Source organism: Schistosoma mansoni, chromosome W (assembly GCF_000237925.1).
Source record: "Schistosoma mansoni strain Puerto Rico chromosome W, complete genome".
Lineage (NCBI taxonomy): Eukaryota > Metazoa > Platyhelminthes > Trematoda > Strigeidida > Schistosomatidae > Schistosoma > Schistosoma mansoni.
The window spans coordinates 10,048,179-10,074,988 of NC_031502.1; the positions used below are offsets into that span (position 1 = coordinate 10,048,179).

At 33.7% G+C, this 26,810-nt stretch overlaps 1 protein-coding gene across 1 annotated transcript in view; it reads right to left on the minus strand.

Moving 5' to 3' along the window:
• Nucleotides 1-26,463, minus strand: part of Smp_196060 (Mername-AA021 peptidase (M24 family)) — a gene marked incomplete at both ends in the record, with an annotated part of 68,165 nt that extends 41,702 nt beyond the window's left edge. The window contains 15 exons of the mRNA XM_018788483.1: nt 1,977-2,297; nt 3,254-3,389; nt 7,336-7,428; nt 8,454-8,513; nt 11,317-11,600; nt 11,995-12,174; nt 12,313-12,446; nt 13,586-13,719; nt 15,827-15,973; nt 18,615-18,688; nt 22,038-22,205; nt 23,067-23,420; nt 24,160-24,406; nt 25,156-25,307; nt 26,236-26,463. Of these exons, the coding sequence (XP_018654021.1) occupies nt 1,977-2,297; nt 3,254-3,389; nt 7,336-7,428; nt 8,454-8,513; nt 11,317-11,600; nt 11,995-12,174; nt 12,313-12,446; nt 13,586-13,719; nt 15,827-15,973; nt 18,615-18,688; nt 22,038-22,205; nt 23,067-23,420; nt 24,160-24,406; nt 25,156-25,307; nt 26,236-26,463 (2,712 nt within the window). The remainder of the gene's footprint in view (nt 1-1,976; nt 2,298-3,253; nt 3,390-7,335; nt 7,429-8,453; nt 8,514-11,316; nt 11,601-11,994; nt 12,175-12,312; nt 12,447-13,585; nt 13,720-15,826; nt 15,974-18,614; nt 18,689-22,037; nt 22,206-23,066; nt 23,421-24,159; nt 24,407-25,155; nt 25,308-26,235) is intronic.
• Between the last annotated feature and the right edge of the window lie 347 nt (nt 26,464-26,810).

Genomic DNA, 26,810 nt, shown 5'->3' on the forward strand with positions numbered 1-26,810 from the left:
TAAAGATGGTTCAATTAAAAAACTACTCATATTTATACATTTTTGAGAGGATAGAGAAACTTCGGACAATCCGAGCTACTGATGAACACATCGACATGTGAAAATTTCAACATACTTGAAACAAGAATATTGGCTATTAATGCTGTCTCGACTACAGTGAGGATTCGAAATAACTGGACCGTAAATAAATTTTTCTTGATCATTCACGACAATTTCCAAAGGTAAGTAACATAGGAATATATTTCATGCCGGGATTAATCGACAGTTTGTGGTCCGAGTTTGGTCGAAGTGAAGGGAAACATTGTTACTGAGTTGAACTGTAATAACCACATAACGAAGCAAAAAGTATGATTAGTTATATGAATTCTATGATCAATAACAGTAAGTATTGTTGACATTGAAAAGTAAATCAACTGCTTAAGTTCCAATGATTGATATGTGAAAAATTTTCGATCATAGTGAACAGCTGATGGTTTTAATACCGAGGTTACCTTTATTTAGATTTGAGATAATAACTTTTTACTTGGTATGACAAAAAAGAGAAAACTAACTGGTTGAGAAACTAAGGGTTGGAAATGAAACCTAGCTGAATGTATAATGATGAAATGATTTTTTAAATGTTAACCATATGATAATAGTGAAAAACAATCAACATTCAAAAACGAAAATATTAAAAAAAAGTTTATGTGGATTACTAATTTTGTAACGTAGACACCTCGATAATGTGAATTAGATCAAATGTTACGACATTATGTTACCAGAACAACTGCATTTTAACTATCAAACTTAAAAATTCCGTGGCTTTACAAAAAAATGAAAGCATTAGTTTTTATCAGCGATATGCAACGCTTTTATTTTCATAAGAAAGCCTCCAAGTTCTAGAATCAGGGTGTATTTAAAACATAACAATAAAATGATTTCATGATAGAAAATAAAGATAAACAAACAGTATAAGATGTGATGTGGTGGTTGAAGGTAGTCTGTTACTTTGAACAACACCACTTTACATTTCAACATACTGAATGCGAAGTTGAGTCACACAGAATAGTGGCACTAAAGAGAGACTTAACATACAGGACACTGGTCATTCCTCAATAATCAATCAACTGTAAAAAGCCAACGATATAAACATGTTCATCGCAAGACGAATGATATACTTTCATGACAACATTTTCTGTTGTCCGCTCTAAAATGAAATCACCTCTAGGTATTTTATATTCAAGTCTAAATGCATAAGATATTTTCATTTGCTGTTAGATATCATAATTTACTTGCCAATCCGAACCTTTAACGACAACAGAGCAGATGAAGAGTATTTTACAAAAAGCTACTCCAATTCAAGTCCTTGTATTTTACACAAAACAACCAGAAGATAAAATTGAAATGAACAAATATTCAAACAAAAGAACAGGATGTGATAAGCACAAAATCCAGTATAAATGAAAATAAATAGTAGATGGCTTTGTAGAGTATGGTTTGAAATATGAAACACTTTTCAACTAGGAGGATTTAAATTAATTTCAAAAGTTTGCACACTGTTAATGACACAGAAAATCATACCACGTAACTTATCAAAAAATATTCTTTGATTTCTATACAGCCTAAAGTAAACAGTTTATTAGATTTGAAAAAAGGTATTTTCCGAAATATTTTTTAACCACCTTCAATTTCTATCAATATGAATAAACAGAATTAAATATAATCCTGTTTGCTATCATAAGGAATTAAAATTTGCATCTTTAATCAACCATGTAACATGTTATCAAAATTGGCTCCTTAATTTAACACTGCGTGAGTTTGCATCGACAGAAATCAAAGTAGTAATATAATTAACAAGAGTCTAGTCTATAAAAAAAGTAATAAAATGAAATACGATGAAGCATGAGAAAGAACATAAATAGAACAGAAGTCTAATATTTAAGGTAAATAAAGTTAATTTTAAATGATAATCATACTTCACAAGTGTAAATTATTACCTTATTATTCGAACTGTTACGTTTTAGGTTTGACTTTGCCACATCAGAATCAACTGGTGATTTCACATAGTCTAGACTGTCTGAATAACCTTCATTAACATTCCTCTCAAGATATCTGCCTTGGGTAATTGAATCATTGGTATATGGAGAGATTGTTAGAAAAAGACATTCTTTGTTTGATGGTTGATTTCTGTCACGTGATTGTAGCTGTTCATTTATGATAGCTAAAGTTTCTGCACGCCTCTGGTGTAGTTTTTCACATAAGTCAGCTAATTCTGCAGCGTAAGCAGCTGAATCTATCTCATCGATACGGCAATTAGTCTAAAGGCATAAAATATGTTATGAAGTAATGATTCGGATGTTTTAAAAGTGTGTTAGGGTTTCAGTGACTGACAAGCATTCTATCAATTTAGAGATTACTGCATAGTTTCAACCCTTGCTATTTCATTTATCATCCTAAAATTCGCGTGAACATGGAAGACTTAAACTACAATGGAATAAAAAGAGGAATAACACTAATGTCGAAAAAAAACATACTACCTTGTAACAATCATCTTAACGTAATTATACTTTGGTCCTAGGCAGTACAATTATCCATGAGATAAGCATTCACATCTTACATGAGACTTATATTTCGAACTTGTAGAACAAAGTTCAAGTTGAGTGTCCTAAAACAACACCTAAGTAAATCAACATATAAATGCCTTCTATGGATATACTTTGTTAAATATAATGTAGCTTAGTAACAATGTACAGATTCATGTACCAGAATTTTAGATACTTGACTATTTCAATCTAAGAAGATTGAGTAAGATTCGAAGACATGATACTACAGAAAATTGAAAGCCTTGATAACTAATGGACGGCTACAACGTTTATTGATAAATCAATAATTGATTTCGATCACATTTATTTACTGTAAAATATCTTCAGAAAATCTCAAGGCATGATAATTCAGCATCTTGTAGCCACAGAATAAAACGAGGACAATCAAAAATCGTACTTAGGGGTTGAACTACTCCCAACATATTAAATGGATAGTAAAGAACCTTTGACTATAAATGAATTTATGATTAGGACCATAACTAGTGTATTTTGTCAGTAATTTCATTTTTCGTATCTCCAAAAGTAAATGCTGGGATACTGCTATCTTTACTACATTATATCCATTCACTTACAAACTTATATTCTCAGGATGCTTAATATAATCACAGTAATTATATTTGCTCGAAAGAGTATGCAGCCTCTGTTATTGAAATAAATTACTACCGGCTTACCAATCGAGTTAACTCTTGCTCTAACTTGTTTAATTCACACTGGCGACGTCGAATATCGAGTTGTCTAAAATGACAACGAGATTCTTCAGCTAAGCTTAATTCATGTAATTTCACTTCGCGAATTAATGCACTTAATCTGTAAAGTGATAAAAATAACAAACAAATGTTAAAAATTCGGTCAATAATAAAAGTTATTTGGTTTTTAAGCAGAAGCCTAACTAGTAGGCGCTGTTCTTGATCAGAACAAAAGCCTTTTATCATTGTGGATTGGAACTGGTTTCACTTCTTATGTACACAGCCCAGTCTGATGAGATTTTCCTCATAAAAATAGTTTATAAAACGCTAAATATGATTCACCGACAATTCCCAACATTTTCTGAAAGACTGACAATAATTACTAGTGCTTTTTGCAGAAAACTGACGCTCGTCCTAAACCCTTTCCCATTAAAATCTATCTCAAGCTTCAGCAAGTGTTTAACTTGGTTTCCCTGCTATACATTCCCGGTATTTTCATCAAACTGAACTATGAGGAACTTTCTTGCTTCAAGATTTATGCATCAAGTGAGACCCAGACATACAAAAGCCAGCAACAGAGCATAGGGTCGATGTGTGTAATACGGGAGAAACGGTAACTATTTACTGACCTTTATAAATGGTGACAAACCAATTCAGGTGGAAAAGTTGTCATTCGATACACTGAGACCAAAAGAATAAGGTTACGAAATTATTATACACATAGTAGCCGATTGAAACACGGTAGATGATATATAGAATTTCGACAACTGTTGACGTTTACTGAGCCTGTTCAGTCCACTACTGAATTTGGTTATTCGGTTGCGAACTAGGCTCTAAGTAAATCCTTCATTTAAAACTAATATTGGGGATGCCATACACCCAGAAACAACTTGATAAACGCCTTATTTATGTAATTTATTTTGGAAATCTGAATTTCTCGTTTTTGCGCCGAAAGCACCAATTTTTACCTTTAGATTGTATTTCCTACTTGAAAGGACCCTAAATGTCATTGGTTCGTTGACTCTTTTATCATGCTACTTTGTGACGTTTCCATAGAACATTTTTATGCTGTAAATATGCGCTTGGGTTGTGTGCTTGTTGTTGTTCGCTGTTCTGGCTGCTTGTGGAATATAATTTTCTTCTCGTCTACACTTGATCTTCTTCTACTTATCAGGACTGAAACGCATCCGAATAGTTTAGCTTGTCTTGTTGTTGTGTAGCTGATCCTTCGTTTTGTTCGCTAAATTTAGGTGATCTCATAACCCCCTCAAACATAGCGATTCGGTGACGAGACTGGTGCAAATATGGATCTGTCAAAAGTGGAATTATTGTTGGAACAGCAACTGAAAATTACCCAAAAGTTAGCAGAGACGAAAATTACACCTAACACACAACTGAGCACTTCTAATTCTACTATTGCGTCAGTTGATGGCATCGCAGGCAGCATAACAGAATTTCATTACGATCCCGAAGCCAATGTTACTTTTGACATATGATGTCTGCGCTATGAGAACTTCGTTAAATTTGATTTTGCCAACCAAGATGATGTTTGAAGGATCCGGTTGCTACTTCGTAAGTTGGGTCCAAGTGAGCTGGACAGGTATTGCAACTTGATTTTGCTTCTGAACCCATGTGATCGCCCGTTTTCGGACATTATCCAGTCATTGAGCCGACAGTTTGAAGATAACTTCTAATTGTCCAACACACGTTGTCGATGTTTGAAGCTGGTTATGAACGAAGACGCATGGGCAAACGCTCCCGGTTGAAGTCACTGACTGAAGATCAGTTTAAAGCCCTCATCCTGATTTGTAGCCTCCAATCAAAAACGTTCAGTGGCATTAGAATACGATAAATGTGCCGACTGGACCAAGATCCCAAACCGACTCTTACAGATATTGCAAACGAATACCAAAGTTCAATTAATCTGTATTGCGACACTACAGTGGTCCGGTGTAGTGATTCCGATCAAACGAAAGTTCACGCAGTTTAACAACTATCGAACACAGACAAATTCGCCCCTGCTATTCCTAGTTCATTTCATCCGAGCTCAATACAACGGACGAAAACTAATCCTCCCGTTCCCAGCTGACACTGTAGTGCATAGCATTATGTATAAGCCTGTCCATTTAAACAACATCGTTGCAGGAAATGTAAACCTGTTGATCACAAAGACGGATTTTGTCAAAAGAATAAACTAAATCGGTCCGGAAGTACTAAAACGCCTGTTTCCAGATTCTGCACAAATTTGTTGAAATTATTAGCGTTCTGTCAGATATTAATCCCAGGTGAGAAAAGATTTATTACCATTAATATCAATGAGAATCCAACTAGACTGCAAATAGATACTGCGTTATACATTACCATTCTCTCAAGGGAATTCCGGATCGAAATCAGCAGCCCGCACATGACACCGAGAACACAGAAGCCTCGCATGGCATGTGGTAATTATCTGCGTTTATCGGGACAAGATTGTAGTGTCTTTCCATGAATCGACATTCACTGGGGTATGTTACATAACACGAGCTGATCTAAATTTACTTGGTTTAGATTGGTTGAACCAGCTGACGTCCCGTTAAGCACCGTATGCCATCTGGTAAGGCGACCCCGTGAACTTGAAGCATATACGACGAAGTTAATGACGGAGTTTTCAACCATTTTCCAACGTGTGTTAGGTCAGTGCTCTGTTATGAAAGCAACACTGGTTGAAACTTGAGGCAAAACCTGTTTTTCGTCCAAGGAGACCAGTACCCAAAGCAACATTATCAAAAGTCGATGAAAAACTCAATCGCCTCCAACTACAAGGAATTATTACGTCCGTTTCCTATTCCGATTAGGCGGTACCCATTATATTTGTCAAGAAGGCTAATGATACAACACGTATATGCGCAGATTTCTTCACAGGCCTTAACGTAGCCCTAAAACAACATCATTACCCGCTGTCAGTTCCCGTAGATTTGTTCACTATACTAAACGGTGGGACGTTCTCTGCAAAGCTGGACCTTGCTGATGCCTATTTACAAGTGGAAATGGATGAAGAACAAAGAGATAGTGATCATTAATACTAATCGTGGTTTGTTTTAATATAATCGTCTACCATTGGGAGTTAAGACCTCCCCATCTATTAGCCAGCAACTGATAGATCTCATCCTATCGATATCCTATGAATTGCAACTTATATCGACGATATCTTAATTGTTACTACATCGTTAGAACAGCTACGGGAACGCGCAATAGCTATACTACAACGCATCCGTAATAATGAGTTTTGAATACGTCCAGAAAAAAGCCAGTTTTTCTTAAAGTCGGTAAAGTACTTGGGTTTTATCTTTGACGCTGCAGGCCGCAGAGCAGATCCTGAAAACATCTGACCTATAAAACTGATGCCTACCCCCTTCCCTCAATGCTTCTGCCCTATGATTATTTTTGAGACTAGTTAGTTATTACCCGGCTTTTGTCCTGTCAACGCATGACATCCGCGTCCTACTGAATTGTCCTCTGAAAAAGAATACCATTTGAAACTGAATGAAAGAATGCGAAACTGCGTTTTGCAAGCTGAAGACGATCATTAGTTCGGAATTATAATTAACGCACCATGATCCGTCCGTCCCAATCATCATAGCTGTGGACGCTTCGGATTTTGGACTCGGTGTTTTTATCCCACATCAATTTCCAAGGGCGACAGAAAGGGCTATCATGCACGCATCCCACATGTTAACTCCGACAGAAAAGTATGGTCAGATGGGAAAAGAGTCTTTCGTCTATGTCTTTGCAGTGCGTCGTTTCCACAAGTTCTCGTACGGTCCAAGATTTACTCTTCCAACAAACCACAAGCCTGTTTTCATAATTTACGGTTCAAAATCTGGCATTCCAGCCCATTCTGCGAATCGTCTCCAGTGTTGGACCTTGATACTTTTGGGTTATGACTACGACATTCAATATCGACGCACTCAACGCTGGGCAGGTAGATGCATAGCAACTAAGTACCTGCAAGGATATAAATAAAAGGTCTAACAGATGTAATTAATAAAACAGGATGACATTTAAAGTTAGACTAATTGTCAAATAACCTTTTTCGTTGTTCACGCAGCTTATTTTCTTCTTCAGCTAATAATGTTCTTCGATGATCCTCAGCATCTAAAAGTAACTGCTGCTGGCGATACCTGGAAAAATAAAGAACAATGAATTTCAAGGCTGGAATTATTGATAAAACGAAACGAGGTCATGCGTGACTTTCAAAAAAGCACCAACGGTTCGCAGTTACACGACATTACTCAAGTCGGCAACAAAATACTAAGTCAACACTTATACGATTAGCTTTTTGCGACTTCCGAACGATCACCAATCATGTTAGTATCCAGTTGAACAACAAATCGATTCTGCAGGGTTAACAGAACAAATCTACACTAAAAATGAATAGTTTGATATAAATTCATGAAAATGACTATATTAACGAATTAGAAGAAATTATGTGCAATAAATAGATTATTGTACCATATGTTTTTATCATGTAAAATTGTCCTAAAAGAAAAAAATCTAGCATAGCTTAGATAACATTTTAAGCGAGCTATCATTCGATCCATTTTATTCTCAGGAATATTTTGAGAAAACTTCCATAAAAATAATTTTAACTGACTGGTTGACACGGCGCTATAATTTTTAAAGTTCCAAAATATGAAAGACTGACTGGGTAGAGATAAAGAACGAAAATTTGACGAATAAAATCACACAAGAATAAAAAAGGCAAAAAATGGGACTTTCAAGCCAGCTATGATGCTTCACGAAAAGATAAATAAATGAGTAGCATCACTATATATATCACTATATATATATATATATATATATATATATATATATATGTTGTAGCAACACTAACAAACCAACATAATGATTTGGGCCAACCCCAACACAATAGACTAACAACTCATACGTATTAGTTTATACAGTAATATACTTGTCTTATTATTTCAAAGTCATATTGTTAAAACAAATTTTTGACTTACATTGAAATCTTAGTCAAAGGTGTATGAAAAACAGCAATACAGTACTTATTTATTTTATGAAACTCAGTATTATCAGAATATGCTAACCGCTTTGTTAGTGAAACAGAACATAGCATATACAAAGTCTTTGAATACATGAAATACTTGCTTAGGTATTATTATAGTTTATTTAGATAAAAACTAACCAATTGTGTTCTTCATTCATCATTAATTGAGCTCGACGTTGCATATCTTCGACAGTAGCTCTAAATAAATAATAAATTTAAAAACACTTCCGAAATTGTTCTTCAACGTGTCTAGAAAACTGAACTAACAAATATATATGAAGACCACGTCAGTTTGAAAATATGTGATGACATCGGTTAAAGATACACTGAAAACAAGAGGCCATTGGACAACTATTCCCACTATTATGGACTCTAAAACCAGGTAAAACAGCTGTTTAGCATGTCCTGGTTTCCAGAGGTTCTCCAGCTGAATGTAGTTTTTGACAAAGCCTGCCTCAAAATAAATAGTATTTGAAAATGATTTCAAGGGTTATACATCATGTTATCTTAATTGTTTACTCTTTGCAATTATATCTAGTTAAAATCAATGAAAAGGTAACGAAAACAAATTTATACTACATCCTTCTCTAGACAAACTGAAGGTTAACGCATTCGTCATCGTCGTGATAATAATAGTTTGTTTTTGTGTGAACGAACTAAAAAATAAACATTGTCATGCCTCTTCCAAAGTACACACTCTTATCTATTGTATATCACTGAATTGGTGCAATAATACATTCGATTACTATATTGCATTAAGTTTGGAGATGTATCAACTTGTTCTACTGAATACTAAACTATCTTAAAGGTGATTGTCGAGTTATGGAATACTTTAGTGAGTAAAGGGAAGGAGTCAAATTTTTATGGTATTACCAGCTGATGTATGTGCGATGGAAATAATGATTGGTTGTTTGCCTAGTTAGACTAGTAGATAATCTGATAGGTATTATATGCGTTATATATTTTCCTACCTTTATTGTTATTATGATTGTTGTGGTGAAAATGTACTCAAGTTATAGTCAGGCTGGTAACGTGTTCTTGATCTGATTTGCGTTGAAGACCTATAGAATAGACACTGAGAAGGCATCTAGTGTATATATTCGTCCAAAGTAAATTAACAACCAATTGTGTAATGAGAAAACTAATTAGACTTTGAAACAATCTTCCTATCAAGGGATAGATTTTAATAAAGTGGTTAAATATCAATTTTATACAGTAAAGCTTAAACCATGATACTCGACTGTGCATAACGTTTTGAACGTTCAATACTGTGAATGTTCAGACTAAATTTAAATAATAATAGTTATTTTTGACTCAATACACTTTCGACAAACAATAAGTTGGAAATATTTATATTCCTCTTCCTAATGGTAAATTTATATCATAATTCTAATTACTTCTTTTATGGCACCAATCGAAATCATCTACGAATATAAACACTTGAAACTTCTCAGCTGAATATTTAGAAACTAGTGGATATTGAAAGTAGTTTTCTCACATTTGTTATATTCGCTGCTGTATTAACGCAGAATACTGTATAAAACTACGGCAGTCGAACGTTTAGAATCCCGCAGTCTCAACATCAGGAGACAAAGAAAGCTGGAGAAGTGTTTGTTGGGTAAGAATCAAAATATACAGAAAATCGTGGGCATTTATAGATCTTAGCGTTTCTTATAACATCATTATAATTCAGCTAATCTGCAAAGAGGCATTTTGTGCTATTGTCCAATAGTAGCATGCCACGTTGATACTCTAGAAAGCTCCACCATGTTCTGATTGGATGGGAGCTCTTCGACTTCTTTGAGGCCTCTGGAGGCTCCGTCGTAGTTCTCGGAATCCTTCCCAACAACACCCTAAAATATAGCCTTACTTAAACACAAACATAAGACCACTAATCTGCAACTGACTAGAAAAGCATCAGGATTAATATTATGTAATGAGGTATCAGTAATAATGTCAGCTTCCCAACTAACTGAGTTCTGCGCAAAGAATGATCTAAAGTTCCAAGCTGTTTCTTTAATTCATGTAAAAGAATGATTATGAATCTATAGCTTAATTTGAATTCTAGTATCAATAAACTATCCACAATATTGTGTTCTCTTTATTTAGACAAACAAAATTATTTATTAATCCTATATTAAACAAGATAACCAGCATAAATATAAATATCGTAAAATCTCGAATTAGTAGTGAACGTTAATTAATATTTTGACAGTAATATAATAACCACCTACCATTACCCTAATATTTCTGCATTTTTATCGTCTATTCAAGTTGTTACATTCCACAAACTAAGAACGAAAAAAATATGGTGCATCAAACTTCTCATCAATAATTGAGCAAAACAATTAAACACTTTTTCGTTGTTTTTTTACAGCATACTTAGTAAAGTCTCTAAAACTACCTAAAATTTTTGTTTTCTTTCAATACAGAAACTTTTCATTTCAGTTACAACGACATGTTACAAGAGAAGAAACTGGTTAAAATAGTGACACTTAAAAATTCAAGTTCATAGGCCATGAGGGAAACATCAAGGTTAAAAGTTGTATTCATTATTTTAAACTTATTTTATAAGGTAGTCATCTATCATTGGTGATGTTCAATGAGTTTCATGCTGATTAATTACTGATCAAAACAGAGTTTATAATATTTCATTATCATTATTATTACTAAAACAAGAAAATTTCAATGAGATCAAGTATCAACTTACGTACTTAAAGCAAGGAAAATTGTTCAGAAATGAACTGAAAGTTAGAAGAAAACAGTAATCTAACAGAAAGAAGGTCACCATATCACAGAACGTTGAACTCGATTGTAATAATTTAAGTTGCCACATTTTATGAAAGTGTTCATAAGGTAAAGTGATCAGGAACGAAAAGTAATCAAAATGAACGAGAAAAGCATAAGAGAAAAGAAACAAAAAAACAAAGGACAAAATATAAAACATTTAGGTATGAAGAACAAAATGAAACAAACTGCTTCAAGATACAAGAAAACCTACTTTTGCCTGAGATATTCTTTTTCTTCCTCTCGAATACGTTCACGTTCTTGTATATGGTAATTTACAATGAATTTAGGATAACGAGTGATTATTGGATAGTAGGGACTTGTCAGTGGCTGAAACGATGAGCAAGTATTTTCTTTGTTTTTATTTTGACTATCCGTTTGCATAAGCGAAGACAATAATCTTCCTGGATGTATATTTGAAGGTGTTGAAGTAAGTAATTGATGAGCACGCTCAATAATATTTGATATTTGTAAAGTACTTTGACTATGGTAGTATGCCTGTTGAAAAACGAAAAATGGTGACTTTTGTAAAAGCACACAAAATTAAGACAAGTATGATTTATAAAAAAACTTGTATCATGATGAAAATAATAATTTGTATGATGATAATTTTGAGAGGTAATTTGACGAAAATTATGTCAAATAAATAAATAAGCCATATTTTGTATTTATACAGAGTTTCAGTAACAAATGTAACAAAAAACGATGTTGACCAGTTCAAAGTAGGCCGAACGCGCATCCTAAACTCCACTGCTAGCCACCATCCATTTCTACTTGTATTTACATGCACATTTGCATTTTACATTTACTGAATAGAAATAACATTTGGAATATGTCGATAATTTTATAGTTTACATAGTAATACCAACAGTAAAACATTTACATTACATACTTCAAATATATCAGTATTCTGAACCATAAGAAGTGATCCTCGAGAGCAGATAGAATAGCTTGCAACTACAGCAAGTAATAGACTAGGTGAGTAACATATTAATGAATCCCAAAGACACAACCATTCATCTTCATTAAATACTTCACTTAGACCAGTTTGAAGAAGTGGCCAGGCATAAATCTGGAGCAATTAAAAAAATCCAAGTTAATCACAAAATATAGTAAGATGGGAGATAAAAAATAACAAACAAAAAAACAACGTTCAAACACAAAGTAAACTGATTAACTGAGATTAGCTGCAACTGGTACATACGCTTACCTCGGTCGTGATGTTATATTGCACAAAATGACGATACAATACTGGATCAGCGTAAGCGATAATATTTTCAATCATGCAAAGAATATTAATTGGGGGATTCGGGAAAAATTCAAACCAAGTACCGCACCAATTGACTGTGTGCAAAAACATATAAGTGGAAACAAAACATAAAATGAATTTCTAAGCAATTTTGTTTTGAACTATTCATGGGTCAAGATCGTTTACTCACATGAGAAAGTAAGCATAAATACATTCCTGCACCAAAATACCTATCTCCTGTGTACAAATAATTTGAAGTTATATAATTCCAATTCCTTTGCCATAAACTACACCCTAGGTATACTCTATTACAACCAAACGACCACGTCATACTCATGTTATAATGTTCCCTAATAGTTTCAAGGTTAAACAGTTCATGTCAATCGAAACACGCCTTCCAGGGCGACATAAATAAACAAAATGTAATAAACGTGAAACTTGTAAAACCAAATGACAATCAAGGCTTCATCCATAAGTTATCACTGTTCAGAGTAAGCGTTATGATATTTTTAGTGTGGACCAAGAGGCTAGTAAATAACTGTAGCATTATTTTAGTAACATTAACAGTTTAGTGGGAAATATGGCTGAAATTCGTCAGGTACATTCGTTATCCGCTCTCGTGAATTTGAAACTCAGTGGTCCATTTCTGAGACTTTTATCATCAAAGTAGATAACGCAACTGGTCGAATCATTTTCCTGAAATAGTTACTGTTTTTCGTCATAAACGGATGGCTAATACCCTGTTATGATGAAATAACACTGAGTTTACTTTACTAGTCCCATTTTTTAACTAGTAATTTTATTTCATGTTTTTCCATCCATTGTTGTGTAAATACAGTTTTATATCAAAATGTTTTGATCCCCCCCTGAGCTGACTATCGTATATCAGACTATAAACAACAATATAGTGAATTTTACGTGATATTCGAAAGGTGGATGCAACTGATAGAAAACTGAAAGCAAACATTTTGTATCTTTTCGGACTATTTAGCAAAAATAACTACGGGAATAGGTCATATGGATTGTGGGATAAATACGAGTTACTGGTTTTTTATTTTATGGATACATTTATGACTGACGACTTATCATGTAGATGATGAAATAACGTTTGACCATACATTTTGAAAAGAGTGGGAAACGATTTTGATACGCAACTATAAAGGAGACTGTTTCTTAGTTACACATTTTATGCACAACATCCGCCTTAATAATTCAGTAACTATAAAACACTTACTCAGTATTGTAGCTGCAACTTCAAATGCATGCAACAGATTATTTTGATGTAATTTTAGAAAAGGAAAAACAAACAACGGTAACCAATCTGTTTCACCAAACAATGGACACCAATAAGCCAATGCCGAGCAAGTTCTTTTGTTAGTGTTATTTGAATTTTTTCAAAAAATATAACAAAGAATTCGAGAGAAACATTTTTATAAGTTAGATTGGACAGAATAAGTGATTGCAAACACCTTGGTGCACGTTATATATCATCAATGAGTATTTGCTACAGAAATATTTTTCGTATAGTGAAGCATCAAGACTTTAGAGACTATAATAGGGATCAAATTATTTTGTCATTGTACTTATCAGAGTGACAAGCGACAAGGAATACTAAAGATGGTGGTAACCAGCAAACGGATCAATAAGTCAAAGAGTAACAATTACCAGTTGATAATATTGAAGTCAACGTGTATTCCACCATAACAATAAGAAATATTCAGCAGTAAACTTTATCAACTATACAGGTTTGTACAAGTAAATCTCTCTCCCTCTCTCTGTGTTAACCTTCACGCAACCATAAACCCATATACCTAGTTTTCAACCGCATTTAATTGATGTGTATTAGTTTGTGCGCTCCTATGCTGCTTCTTACCGAAACCAAACAACTTTCAACATCCGAACAATTCAGATTTTAGTGGACAGGAACAAAAGTTCTTTAACCATATAGTAATGGCATATTACTGGAGTAACCATTAGACAAAAATTCGAATTATGTTTGTAGAAATTTGACAACAAACAAACACTTGGCGATTCAGTAAGTGTATAAGAGTGAAATTGTTTTATTTGTCACAGCTATCACTTATTATATATCATATAACTGACATAAGGAATGGAATATTTCAGAAAGGTATATTAAATGTTTCAAACCACAGAACAATTTACCTTTTGGGAAATAAGGAAACTCCCAATTATACTTATGAATAACTAGCTATTCACCCATAGTGAGCATTTGTAATTGGGGATCTAAATACTAACATTCACGATTTGATTTTATAAACAATCGTGAATTTATACGCTATAATTTTAAATGATGTGTTTTGTCTTAAAGCTGGCCACTTTCAAGATGATTAATTTGGATACAAAACTGTAGAAACAGAAAAGAATTCATTGAAGAGAATATTCTTCCTTCATGTGCTATTGTTTTAATTTAGAAGTAGCTGAATTTCATCTATAATTTATAAGATTCTTATTTCACATCATTTAGATTTATTCGTAAAAGTCGGAAGAAATTACACAAACAGGAACAATATTTGAACCTGAATCTGACTTTCAAGAAATTTGTGGTTCACTTTTTTTAAACAACTTTCCGTATATGATGTACGCTAAACATCAAGACAATCAAATATTTGACGATTGTCTGTTAAACGAAATAACAAGCAATTACGAATCCACCAAAACTGCCTTCAGTCCCAAAATCGAATAAATACTGTAGAACCAAAGGTCAATATTAGTTTTACTTGAAATTTCAATCTTGCATTATCAACACATGTACAAACACATCAATAGATTTTAACTGAAGAGATGATAGTTTTAATCCATAGTGTACAGTATGTTCAGTGTTGTTTAGAAAAACTAACAAGCATAAAAGTAGATGTTTTCATTCTTAGCTTGATAACAAATGAATTGGAAATGTAAAATACTTAGATAAAATTACACTACATAAAAAATAATGAAACTAAAATATCAACTTGACCAAAAACAAGATGTAACAAATTTCCATAAATTTCATGGCATTCTTACAAGTCAGCATTAAGTAATCACAGGTAAGACAGATTTGTAAAAGTGATCCCAGAAGACCATTTAAATCAATTAGTTAACATTATGGGACTTACTTGCTTTAAAAATATCTAACTTGAGCTTAATATGTAATAACTAACTCCATAAGGTATGGATGGAAGCAATGGTTACATCGATGAGAAATTTAGTTCATTACCATTACTTAAATCTAAAGAATGTCATACTTGGTACGTGACCGAAAGAAAGTCGATTAAAACAGACAAATTATATCCATCAGAAGAAACAAACTGTCAGTGATACTTAAATCTATAGATGAAAGCTAACCTTGTCGATTAACGATTGTTTCATGAAAACAACAGACAACATATTAGCGTCAGATAATCGTAAAGAGGTGAGCATTTGATAAGGAAAGTCAAATGGTCAATGAAAAGAACACAGATGATGTAGCATTTCTTACTTTTGCAGGGCTTTCAGCAATCTTTGACTCCGCATAGGATATCGCATAGATAATAAATCATAAGCTGGATGGATACCTTTCTTCTGTAGAACGCTAAAAGCTTGGGTATTACATGGGATTTGCAAAACAGAACGCCAAATGAACAACCTGTTATTAAAATATAATAAGCATAGAATTATATATATATCGTTAATTTGAAGTGCTTCCCGAATGGTGCACTCGTTAGAAATCTACGATGAAATATAGTACTAAGAAATAAAATAGAATGAGGGGTATTGCTAATCAAAAAAGAATTTAATTGATTAAAAACATTTTCATAATGTGATATACTGTATACACAAGTTACTGCTTCAAAGACAAACTTACGAATACTTCTACAATACATTCGTTCGTAGTAGTTTTAAGGAAAAATAAAAACAAAAGGCAGATTCATATTCCTAATGCAAAAAAGTATATATATGCACATATATAGTTATTTGTTTTAGAAAATATTTCACTTGTATCATACTTAGCATTAGAATAACAAAAGTAAAAATGCACTTTACAACAATATTCATGCCTCTTCAAACAGACAAAAATAGAGATTTGTTAGCATCTTATTACACTGCGGTTAAACAAAGATCTTTCACTACTGTTTATAGTGCATGATCACAGTGCACACAAAATGCTTCAATAGCTAAAACCACAGAATAAATAGTGCATATTCATTGTCAAACAATTTGAAAATAAGTAGAGGGATGTAACAAATCACACGTAGATATATTTTCCATATACGTGAACGCTGATCATGTTATTTAAGCGAAATCATACAACGAAAGAAAGTACTGTTCAGTCTAGTCAGTCAACTGTGATCAATTGCAAACGATAATGGAATATCAGTCTCTGTATTTAATAATCAATCACCTAATCAGAAGTTGCGTGACATTCTAAAGTAAGCTAAGTGAGAAAATATCTGAAATCATTCCGCTTCTTATTTCCAAACCCTGTAAAATGTAGCCTAGTTCAATACGTGGATGAAAAATCCACGTCCAACATTATCAAGTTTTCGGAACAAGATATTAGGAAAACCATATTATTCGCATAATGTAGGCATATCATGGCACCTGTAGGGAGGGAATCCAATGGAATTTAGAATGTAAACTGTTTCCTCTTTGATTGTCACATCTATAATACAGTGAAACAAAAATGATAGCAGAAAACCTTGATGAATACTACCCGTTACCGCCACCATAAAAGACTTTTATCTAAGCTGTTATGAAAAAGTATTAATATGAACTAGGAGCCCCTCAGCAATAACGTATTTTGAGAGACTCCTGAAAACCATGTACTATCAAAAAACTTCCAGATCAATGGAGCCAAGTGCATTCGCTGACAAATCGACAACTTTATTTGGGTCTTTTAGTAAACACTATTGAGTTCTAAGCATACAGAAAGGTATATAATTAGTGGACAGTTGTTTATCATGCATAAGATCAGCCCAAGTTTCCTAGGTTTGGCGTTCCAGAACTTCAGTAATGTATTAAATGATAATATGCTTTAACATATTAAGGACTGTGTTAGTTAGTTTAGTCCTAAACAGTTATCAAAAGAGTATTTTAGCACTTTCTCACAAAGAAGAGTCATCAACAATTAAGATGTGTTTAAGGAGACTATTCTTTATTTTACTAACATTGGCCGATACCTTACTTCGTTACACTGATATTTCCTAACCAATAAATTTAAAAACCTTCAGTACCAGATAGCTATATATTAATTTGTTGCTTCCTTCCAGACTAACCACAGAAATTTGGGTTTTTAGACGTACTTGTGGGTCAATGGCAATATTATATTCCAGATGTGATCGAGTTATAGACGGAAGATTAGCCGTGAGGTAATTAAACTGTTTCTCGAAATGTGTTGCCTAAGGTTACAATCACCTATCATATCAACGATGAACTCTCAAGAGACAATCCCCTTCAATAAATCATAACGAAAAAGAATGTCGCTTAACTGCAGTGATTTATTCATTTCTGTTACTTCTGCTTTTTATTCACTATATGTGGTGGACAACTAGATGGATTATTGACATGAAAGTAGGCAGCTTTTTTTTTCTGTATTCCATTTTAGTCTTTTCATTATTTAAGTAACTTTGAAGAACAGGCCTAAACTGCAGAACGGATTAATTTTCTTCATCGCTATGGGTAACGGTGAACAACTCCATGTCTTTTAGTACCCTTAGAAAATTCTAGGTTAAAGAATATTCGAAGTGTTACACAAAAGAAAAAGTAGTGAAGTAATTTAGCATTAGAACGAAAACAGAAATTTCTATGCAGAAAACAACACACTTAAGTTTGAGTAAATTGATCTACAATATTTGGATAAATATGCCTTATCTGCAATCCAAACGTCGTCTTCAACACAACAACTGCATCGTCCTACCATATCATAAGTGGATTAATACCAAGCTCTACAACACTGAACCAAAGACTTTTAGATTTCTCAACCAGTACTACACTATTCAATCAGTATCACTGACAATATTTTCCAATTTTAATCAATTCACGAAGGACTTGATTATTTTACATAATCTTTGATGTAGTTTACTGTAGTATTTTAGTATCAAATTTCACTATGATGGATTATTTAAGGCGCTCTATTTTTGATATTGTGTACTTCGTAAAATTAAAGTCGTTCTGATTAATCTCTGTATGAAGATTCTATGAATAATCTTAAAACATGGTCAAAATAAACTATAATTTATCTGATCAACATCCGAAACAATGTAAAATTTCAAAATAAATTAGATTACCGATATTTATTTGGAAATTTCCCGAATTCTCTAAGTAATAAACGTAAACGTTTGCGATCCAAAAAAGCACTAGTCTAAGAACAGTAACAGATAGAAACAAATGCAAATAAATTAGACCATTTTGGCAAATTATGAAAAAAATATAACTTCGACAGTAAAGTTATGAGTGAATTTACTATAAGCTGTTGGGTACCCAGAAGTAGTTATTAAAATTTGAAGCAGTTTACGGATAACTTGTTAGTGTCAATCTCCACACTTACGTGTTTTTACTTCTATTTCAAGGGTTTCGATTACTTTTATCATTAAGACTAATAACCTTCAACATAGATAGCTGTAATTAACTATTTACCCTACACAACAAGCACTTCACCCAAATACGTATGCTATCATTCTCCTGTTTACAGCAGAAGGTTACCATAACCAGTTGATGATACTGTTGTGAATGAGAACACAGGTGAGGACAACCACTATGTATTTAGCAAAAATACAACGTTACTTGGTAAAATACAAAAACCATGCTATGATACACTATTTGCAAAATGTTCTTCAATTGCCTCAGGCTTCATTGTTCCTGGATTTCCACACAAATTGCTTTTTATTTCTGTTCTTCTCTTCTTGATCTTCTCAATATTCCACTGTCAGATATTCTATTTCTTACTCACCATATATACTACTTATGTCGATATAAGTAGCTCACACCACAATACTAACAGTTTTAAAAATCAATTTCTTGAAGTATAGAGCAGGTTAAACAATTTTTAAATACTCCTGAAGTTTTGAAGCTTTCGTCAATGTTTTCCACAGACTAGTAAGAAGAATAGATGGTGTATTTATCGAAGCGTGCCAAGCCACAGAAACCAACTACATATAAGAACAATAAATGAGACTGTCGTTTGACACCTGCAAATTCTCAGTGAAAGGTGTGATTATATATTAAGATGACCAAACCTCGTACGTTTCACGTATTTTAAACACGCGATGACCCTGAGTACAGTGAAAGCTATGAGTTGAAAATATCTTTAAAATTGTCTCAAGGAAGGAAAAATGTAAATAAATCAACACACAGTCACTCATAAAAATGAGAATTTTTCCGGTCAGGTTAAATGTTTGACGGTTTAGAATAAGAATCCGCTTAACATAATGCCATCACCACCATTCTAGTTCCTACTTCCGGTTTACTTGAAACTAAGTAAACAGAATATAGAAAAAATGACCATTTCTAAAGTACGGTTTTAAAGCTATCCAAGAAATGATTGTATCACATGATGTACCAACTCTACTTGCCTACTTGATACTTATTGATTACCATTAAGCATTCTTGCTATCCCTACATAAGAGACGAATACCACTTAATTATTTTCTCGTCAAAAATACTAAGTGGGACTGGATGGAGTGTCAACCAGCTTTGGAGAACTAAAAACACTACTTGTATCTAGTCTTCTCCTAGCATATTACGATCTGAAGACATCGCTAATTGAACCAGATGCGTCTACAAACAGGGTGAGGACCGCCATTTTACACGAATTTCCAAATACAGTAGAAAAGGAAGAAATGTATGCATCCAGAACACGGACACCAGTGAGTAAAAGTTATCGGCAAGTAGTGACTATGCTTGCGGAAGAAATTTCACATTATTGATAGACTACAAGACCATACTAGCAGCCTTTAGCTCCGAATCTCAAATGCTAGCATTCTGAGAATCGACCACAGCGATGAGAGATAACACTACCAAGATATGATTCCAATACACAGTAATGACGGATAGATTTTGTCAGCCAGACTTCCTATTTCACCTAACTAGAGGGTGTCTCACTACGAAAGGGGAATCTGTTATTGCAACGATCTCTACTACAATGAGAATCTTAACAGTGATGATTGTGAAAATTGATGAAGCTTTTCTTCTGTACCTTTTTGCTCCTAACACATCTTCAAACACTAGCTCTGGGTTACTGCATCGCATCTATTAAAACACTACGTTAACCACTCGAAATGTTGTTTCCAAATATCAACCATAACAGTGAACTGATTTAGTCAGGGTAACAAGGTGGTTTCAAAATTCATGAAGTTCATTGTGAATCGGGTCGTGATTTGAAGTTGTCATAACTCACCTGCCCATAACACCTCTGGAAAAGGTCACTAAAAGAGAGGACCAAAACCCTCCAACTTAGCGTTGTGGTGCAGTGTTTCTATAAATTACACTCACACAGTCATCAAGGGTCCAAATGTGATGTGGTGGTAAAGTCAGTAAGCATGCCAGTAAATATCACCCCAGTATCTTGCGAATACGTCGTAGCTGATGTTAATGGTCGCCTTGCCGATTGGCCTCTCAGCCGTGTGTCAACTGATGTCGAGATGCAGCCAAGTATAAATGGCTTAAATCCGCTCAGTCATTGCTTTGTCTATAAGGAAAGGCTATCCGCGACCTGAATATTGGTAGAGAACCAAGAAACTACCTAACTTATTCTTTTCATTGTCTCAGAAGAGGCGGACTTCAAATCGAAACCGGTATTATGAGACAGATAATTTTAATTCAAAAAATGGCGATGCTAGGAAGACCAGGTTAATTCTTGTTAACAAGTGATAGTTCTTACGAACAAGGATAACCGCGACGTTTTCTCATTTTATATCCCTATGATGACCTTTACTGTTATTTGACTGATTGTTCTTACTTTTAGTTTGCTAACCACAATGTGTCTTAAGGTCAGTATCGGTCTTTGTATACGAAAAGTTGTCCCATGACCAAACTTATTTCTGATTTCTTGACCTCTTATTGTCTTATGTTGTGTTGCGGATTATCATTGAAGTTTTGTGTTTCAGTCGTCCGACCAATCGAGTTTATGTAGATCCAGTTTCCAACTGGAGGAATATATAGTTATTCATAATCAGGAATTACAGTAAGGTACAAGAAAACGCAGCATAAACAACAATGAAATACGTACACAAATACTTTACAGAATGTCATTTTAAGTTCACGCTAAACTGTGTACAACGGTCAACGCATCTATGGAACCGGACAGAAAACATTCACATAAAAGATTCTCAATTTGTTTAAAATATTAAGTTTAGAAATTTACTGAGCAAACTCTACAAAATTTTAAAATACTAAACTGTCTTGTTCTTTTTGGAGAAATAATTCAAATGCATCAAGATTGTTAACGACCAACGTGAGTGATCAAGATGCACACAAAGTAGACGTATTCATAAGTCGCTATGCAAAATAATGTCAAACACACAGACAGGACGATGACTGTGTCCATAATAAGGTTATATAGTCAGTCGGTTTAAGAAGGGAAACTGGAATTTCGAGATATACGGAATTAATAACACAAACGAAGGATACTTTGATAAAAAAAATAGATCACTAATTATTTGGTGTAGACAAAACAATAAGACCAAAGATTACAAATTCGAAAAAGAACTTACAGGCTCTCTTATATGTGATAAACCTGAATCTGTCGTACACATATTTTTATTATAACTTGTAAACATTTTAAAATTTGGAAAGTCGTTTCTCTTATTGTTTTCTATGTGTTTGAGGGAAGACTTTTCGTTTGAAGTCTCATTTTTCACTTTGATTACAGGTATTGATGACTGAAATGGATGACAACAAACAGGATTATGAAATTTATTTACACGAAAAGCGTGAAAATACTATCAAACAATATTCGAAATTATACGCCTCAAAGCAGCATTTACAAATGAATAGATGCGATTACATTTGTAAACTACATTTCTTAAACTTATGAGAATTTTTTAAATTTCAGAAAACCTATCAAGGATTAATAGTAGCAGAAAGATAACTGAAAATCAAGGTGCGCTACATATAATTTGCATCCTAGTTGGATATAATCTCCGTAAACATTCTATTGCATTGGATAATCATACGCTCACTGGTAACTTTCCTCGAGAAAAACGTTGATAGTTCTAGTAAAATACTGTTACCCGCAGGCAGATAAATAAGCAAATGGGTACATGAATAAGTAGAAAGACAGAAAGGCCGAGACCATCAGAAGAATAAGTGTGAGTACAAATAGCCAGGAAGACAGACAGAAAGATATAAGATTATTCCCACTGAGCAGATAGCACCATGATTATAGTTCATGTAGCTCAGTGACCCTATTACATCATTTGTTTGAGTCTCAAATTAGTATTGAAGAAATAAGCTTGAAAATCGTTATGTTGCGAAGAGAAATTCATACAGTACTTAAATGAATAATTTTCACTGAATAACCTAGTAGTTTAAAAGTTTGGCGTCTTTGGGTCAACTGGGTCACTGAGACAGTGCCACCCCCAGAAAAACGAAAAAAACGCTTTAACATTAAGGTTTGTATGAAATACAACAGTTTTTCCTTTCTAACTTTGAAATAACTCTCACCAACAAGTTCCGCTGTATTTATACAGTAAAAACACAAATAGTAAAGCCTGACAATAAACCACAAATGGATAACTTACGCTATTGAGGAAGTTTAATACTATTGAAAGATCGTTTATGTGTAATAAGCCGTGATCATCAAGAATAGCCAATAATGAATGACAATTGAAAGATTTATTCCGTTGTTTTCCCTGACAATCAGAGAGATCTAAAATACCGTAAGCCGGTACACTAAATGATGATAACAGTGGGTCTTCTAATGAACCGAATCCAAACGTAAACAAGCATTTCCAATAGATGGAAGTTGAGTTCTTTGACAATTGATGCTTTGGCGAATTTTCTGTGCAAGCTAATGATTTTGTAGAATATTCATGGGTTCGTATCAAAAGACGTAAACGTTTATCAGTGCCAAGTAATAGCAACAGACCAGATAACTAAAGTAAAAAGAAAGGAGTTGATGACCAAAAAAGGATGCAATATTTAACCAGCTTCAAGAACTATATAAAATCATATTATTTACTACTAAGTGCTCATACAGGTCGGTTATAATCCACATAAATCAATGGTAGTATGACTTACTGCAACAATAAGTGACATAAGATGGATAGTGGCTAGCAGTGGAATCCAGGACGCGCGTTTCGTCCTATTTGGGACTCGTCAGCTGGATGTACCTGCATATCAGAGTTGATGAACACTCTGGGACTCGAACCCAGTACCTTTCGCTTCAAACGCCATCACGTTATCCACTCGGCTACTGAGTCCTGATAGCCACTTGCTTGTACAATGGGGTGAAGTTGAAATTTACTTAGTATTGTCCTAAAAACATCAATCGGAAGATCCAAACAAACAATACTAAGTAAATTTTAATAAGTGACATAGTTTCAAATTTCTGAGAGGGAAATTTAGTTCCTTTAAGATTATAGATATATCATGAATGCCAACCAATAGACTGTTCAATATATACATATATATATTCTTGGATTTCTATCAAATACTTGGTCCGAAACTAACAAAAGTGTATACGTTTTCAGAGTCTCCTAAAAAGGATCATGAATATAAGATTATATGAATTTGAATGTTAATAAGCTTATCTTGGTTTGCAATTGTGATCGAAATAACAACAGAATTTGGAATGTAAACCGAAATTTTATAACCTAATCAAATAACAATTACCTCATCAGATATCATAGAATCATGGTAAAATTGGTTAAAATCAACCAAACAAGATTTAGGGATCCATTCAATTCGACGAACTGATTTTAATGGTTCAGGAAGTTTAATTAACTCATGTAAAAACTGATTATTTGAATTTGAATCATATAAATCTGAACTGTCTTGACTTAAACAATTTACATGTCCTTTTAAATCCCATAAGTAGACAAATGGTGAACGACCAGCTGCAAATAAATAGTGACCTTTGCTAGAAAAAAAAAGCATTAATAAAAGACGAAACACATAGTTGAATAATCGGGAATTCAAAAACTGAATGAAAATATTGAGACTTACATTTGATTGGTTTATCTGAATTAGCAGCTTTAATGATTAGACAGATAAATCTTAATGACTGAATCATGTGGCTCTAAGAACTGAACTTTATCTGCAGACTTGTGTGGAGTATTCAGCTCATAAACGACAATTGAAACTCTAGTTAGTGAGTAAACTAGCACGAGGTTATATCATCATATTAAACGGTAGCTTATATACCAACTACGGTTTGAACAGTGATCAGCTATTACTGAGATGTTAAAAAAAATAGATGTTGGTTGTATGGGTCACAGACAGACATAAACACAGGTTCAGAAAAAATTAGCTGTATGTGTAGTTACATGTTTACTGTGATCATGAATAATTCCAATTTTATGGCCGTTATTATTATTCACATTATCATTTGCCCACAATAATAATACTATGCTTAACTTAAGGATTTTCGGTTTCTTTTGGTTAAGATAGCTTGTACTGCAAATAAAAATCTACAAGTTTACGTATCTGAAGGTTAGATTTTGATACCTACCATAATTTTCCCGTGACTCTTTAGATTACAGTTCAGATGAAAAATCTTAGACACACAACCCTGACAAAGGGAGGTTTTAAATAAATAAAAAGCTTAAATCCACATAGACATCATTATTCAAAACTTCTGTACAATATCAAAAATCGAAATACTCAAACCTGGTAAATGTAATTGTTCTATACGGTGGATTCGGATAATCACTGTTAATAAGCCTAAATAAACACTGAAGAGAATCTGTACTCCAAACATAAATGGATCCATCTTGAAAACAGGATACAATTTGCTCACCACAAGGTGGAATGAAAGTTACCTAAAATGTAAACAAAGCAACAACTGGAAAAATTACTTCATAAGAACTTCCATCTAAATTTGAACGAATAGTTTCACAGTAGTTGGGCGCCAAATTAGTGTAATATTACCTTGAAAAAGCTTGGACCAGACTGACGAGCGAAACATTGGATTTATTTTAAAATTCAATCGCTGAGATTTTTACACATAATTTTATTCCTCAATGTATAAAAATTGCTGTGAAGTATTAATAGGATAATGTTAGCTTCGGTTCATTTATGCAATTTTAGAGACATAAAATCCATCGATGAACGTTTACATTTTTTCACAGACTAACGGTACACCTAAAGACAGCTAAAGAATGAAATATTAAGTATTTTTGAACAGTACAGTACATATCCAGTCAAAAATTAAAAACATTATGGTCAATAAAATCAAACCAAACCATCTGTTTCATGTAGTTTACGATACTAAAACCTTTACACATAGTAAAATATACTTGTAGACAGCATAAAAGTGTTATTTGGTTTCGAATAAGGTCCAATCATACAAAAATGTGAATATTACTCACTCTTTCTCTAATGGATGGGCATAATATGATGGCCAATGTAGCTACAGGACATAAGTAAACTTCTATAAAGAGCCTGAATGTACAACTATAAAACTATAACTATCCCGTTCATTTCTAACATCATAATGGGAAGGTGGGGAAAATGGGTGTTTTATGTGAAGTATAAAATCGATAATTTGGTTAAAAATTAAAACTATTTTAAGATATGACGAGAGAACACATATATAAATGGAAATCGGGAGTCTTGGAAGATTCAATTATAGATGTTGAAAATTATCAACTTAGCAAATACACCACAGTTAAATAATCTGGAAGTTCAGAAATAACAAGAAAAGTTTATCAATTACAATTACTTTTCAAAATGGTAAACTAAACTCACTGATACCAAATTCACTTTCTGACCAATATGTAACCTGCAGCGACATGTGCTAGTGTCGAGATCCCATAATATTGCTTCACTTAGGGCAGTAGATAATCCATAACGACCAGAAACTGGTTGAACTGATATATTAGAGATTCTGTACGTGTGACCACTCAAAGAATTAATCTCATTTCCGGACTCTAAAGATAGAATATGATGGTAATAGATAGACAGATTTCGCTTCATTGGTATTCAGAATTAAAATAACTGGTCTCTGTGGCCTACGCAATGACCGTGAACAGTGGTGGGTAGTGAAAGCAAGAGAGATGGAAAAGGCAGCGGCAATAGGTAACAGCAGACAGCTATTCAGACTCGTTAAAGAAACCGGCATTAGGAACCCAACTATAAGCGAAACTATCTCAGACAAAGATGGGCATATCATTCATTCTCAATCCAGGAGATTGGATCGATGGGCAGAACACTTTAGGGGTCAGTTTAACTGGCCTTCAGCCACACTTCGGTTTCCCACGATCCCCAGTCGTCCTGAATGGCAAGTTGAGGTAAGTTCTCCAACTCTCCACGAGGTTGAAAAA